The following is a 3,559-nucleotide window of genomic DNA, read 5'->3' as shown; positions in this document are numbered from 1 at the left end:
TTTACCAGTCTTTCTATTTACCAACAAAAACACTCAGTTTTATCAATCTTTCTATTTACCAACAAAACACTCAGTTTTAACATAAATAGAAATAAAAACTGTATTTTTAAGTTTGACAATCACTGCTAGGTAAAAAGACTTACCAATATCATAACCTTGATTCTGGATTTCTTTATACAACTTGGCACTATACTGGGTAAGAGCTCCAACAGCTGAAGAATGAAAATGGCCCACAATTCCACAGGCCCGCCAAGACACCCCACAACCAATTCTATTGCATTTAGCAAGAAGAAAAAAAAAAAAGAACACTGTAATATTACTGTTGCAATCAGAACTACTGTAAGCCCTGTATATATATCATCTTCTTAATAGTACTATTATTGTTGCAATCAGAAGTACTGTAAGCCCCGTATATATCATCTTCTTAATGGTACTATTATTGTTGCAATCAGAAGTACTGTAAGCCCCGTATATATCATCTTCTTAATGGTACTATTATTGTTGCAATCAGAACTACTGTAAGCCCTGTATATATATCATCTTCTTAATAGTACTATTATTGTTGCAATCAGAACTACTGTAAGCCCCGTATATATCATCTTCTTAATGGTACTATTATTGTTGCAATCAGAACTACTGTAAGCCCTGTATATATCATCTTCTTCTTAATAATTCATAGCTGTCGAAAAAGTAATTGTAATAAAGTTAAAAAACAAAAGTTGAAATATAACTTGAAAATGAATCTAAATAAAAGATGTAACTTGTTGTGGTTATGTAATAATAATCTGCACATTTATATTCTTATATGAAGACACTAACACATCTTTCTCTATTCTTATAGACAGGTATGTAAAGCAGATTGTTGCATCTGGATACTGAACAGATATCAGGTCCTTTAGTGAAACCAATCAGATACAATAGTTGATTTATTTATTTAAACAATTTCATTAGCTTGGTTTGTTTTAAATTTTGCACAAAACTACACGAGAGCTATCTGTCTCAGCTGTCCCTAATTTAGAGTGATACACTAGAGTCCCTAATTTAAAGTGATACACTAGAGTCCCTAATTTAGAGTGATACACTCAAGTTTCTAATTTAAAGTGATACACTAGAGTCCCTAATTTAGAGTGATACACTAGAGTCCCTAATTTAGAGTGATACACTAGAGTCCCTAATTTAGAGTGATACACTAGAGTCCCTAATTTAAAGTGATACACTAGTCCCTAATTTAGAGTGATACACTCAAGTTTCTAATTTCAAGTGATACACTAGAGTCCCTAATTTAGAGTGATACACTCAAGTTTCTAATTTAGAGTGATACACTCGAGTTTCTAATTTAGAGTGATACACTCGAGTTTCTAATTTAGAGTGATACACTGGAGTCCCTAATTTAGAGTGATACACTAGAGTCCCTAATTTAAAGTGATACACTAGAGTCCCTAATTTAAAAGTGATACACTAGAGTCCCTAATTTAAAAGTGATACACTAGAGTCCCTAATTTAAAGTGATACACTAGAGTCCCTAATTTAAAGTGATACACTAGAGTCCCTAATTTAGAGTGATACACTAGAGGGAATGCTGCTTGTCAACACCACTCACTCTCAACTCTTGGACTATTTGTCTACTAATGATCAGTGGGATTGACTGTCACATTAGGCCATGCCAGGCCCAGCACATTCAATGTTATAGGACATAAAAGTAAATAAGAAATTTTGGAAAAAGTAAACTACAGGCTGCATAGGATACAATAATAGTTTAACAATAGAAGAGCAGAATAATTACATGTGGATACTCATAGCGATACACTGTGGAGATATAAGTATTTTACGTACTATCAAAGAATTCAATCTACTTTACTGCCATGTAATTAATAAAACTGATTCCATTTTACCTTAACCAAGCATTGTTAAGTAGATAATTTGGTTGTGACCTACAAGTATATACTGCCCGCTTGACTAGATTATACAAACAAATTCCAATCTTTTTTTTTTCTTCTTTCGAGATTTATGTCTAAATGGTTGTATTCTAATACGCTTTGTATGACGACTTCCACGATCATACCTTCCTTGTTCGAGAACAACAACATCAGTCCAGCCATTTTTCACGAGGTGATAAGCTACTGAGTTACCCACTGTTCCGGCTCCACAAATCAAAACTTGCGTCTGTTGAGGAACAGCATGATTCCAAAGATCACTACCACCTTCATGGTTGCCATAGAAACAAACTGGTACCTTTACTAATCTGTTCGGCTTAAAAGTATGTGAAAATATTCGGTGAATGTGAGAGAGACCACTGGAAGAACCAGCGTGATGTGAACTAACATGGCAGGGAGCTCGACAAAGAAACATTGCTAGCGACCCTTCATAGAAAAAGAGGGAAGGGATAAATAATTACGTATACATTTCCGTAAACATTTTAAAAAGTAGAGTGTATAAGAATTAAAGATATTATTTAATGCCCAAGAGTATATAATGGTTAAAATATTCAATGTATTATATTACAATAAGAAAAAATATAAAAAAATACATATTTATACGAGTCATTAACACTATTAAAATGGCTAACTCGTTTGACTCTCTGGTGCATACTTTTTTGGACAACACGTTTTCAATTACCGTTAAAAAAGTTTCACATAAATTAATCATAACAATCACTGACTGATGACGCTACTGGTTCGGTTACAACATATGATAATTTAATAAGGTACTGTAGCACTTCGTATATACCTATCCAAAATCTGAGTTATGCTTTAAAAAACAAAATTAATTTAATAAAACTAAGAAAATATACACATTTTTTCATTATATTATAATCCTTTTTTAATTATAATCTTCCCATTAATTCAGTTACTATATTTTGTTAACATAACGTTGTGGGACAACATGGAACCTATTGGTCCCACTCGGCTGTTCTGTCTTCTAAACTAAACTTAAATTATTAATAAATAAATATAAAAAAAATCTTAAAGTCAGCCTTTATCATTCATATACTTGTCAAGCTTCCTTTTAAACTCACTTAAATTTACTGCCTCTACAACATCCAAAGGCCAACTACTTTGTTAGAAATATAACACCATCTTAGCTGAAGATGACTCCCACACTGCCAAAATTTATATTTGTGTCTCCTAGTTAAATATGAAAAGAGATGATGCATGAACACTATCAATTCCCTTTTACAATCTTAAACATCTCAGTCAGATCTCCCAAACTTTTCTTTTTCAAGAGAAAACAATTTCATAGACCTTAACCTCTCCTTGTATGAAAACCCTCCATCCTAGTAAACCTTCTCTGAACCCTTTCCAACAATTCAATGTCTTTCCTAAGGTAAGGAGGTCAAGACTGAACACAATATACCAAATGTGGCCTAACCAGTGACCTATACAATGAAATTATAACCTCTTCAGATTTGTATTCAATATTTCTGTAGATACAACCTCAAATTCTATTTGCCCTACCACTAGCAACAGCACACTGCTTGGATGGCTTTAGAGACTGATCAACTATTACCCCAAGATCCCTTTCTTACAAAACACTGTTAAGGTTATTCCCATCCAAATTA

The 3,559-nt window shown here is 33.0% G+C and overlaps 1 protein-coding gene across 1 annotated transcript in view; it reads right to left on the bottom strand.

Annotated features, from left to right (window-relative positions):
• Window positions 1-3,559, bottom strand: part of LOC106467174 (pyruvate dehydrogenase phosphatase regulatory subunit, mitochondrial-like) — a 9,167-nt gene that overhangs the window by 2,206 nt on the left and 3,402 nt on the right. Inside the window, exons 3-4 of the mRNA XM_022395303.1 lie at window positions 2,063-2,360; window positions 144-271 (exon numbers count right to left, since the gene is read on the bottom strand). Coding sequence (XP_022251011.1) covers window positions 144-271; window positions 2,063-2,349 — 415 coding nt within the window. The 5' untranslated portion in view covers window positions 2,350-2,360. The remainder of the gene's footprint in view (window positions 1-143; window positions 272-2,062; window positions 2,361-3,559) is intronic.

The sequence above is a fragment of the Limulus polyphemus genome, unplaced genomic scaffold (genome assembly GCF_000517525.1).
Source record: "Limulus polyphemus unplaced genomic scaffold, Limulus_polyphemus-2.1.2 Scaffold2515, whole genome shotgun sequence".
Taxonomy (NCBI): Eukaryota; Metazoa; Arthropoda; class Merostomata; order Xiphosura; family Limulidae; genus Limulus; species Limulus polyphemus.
This window is presented reverse-complemented; position numbering and strand designations above follow the sequence as displayed.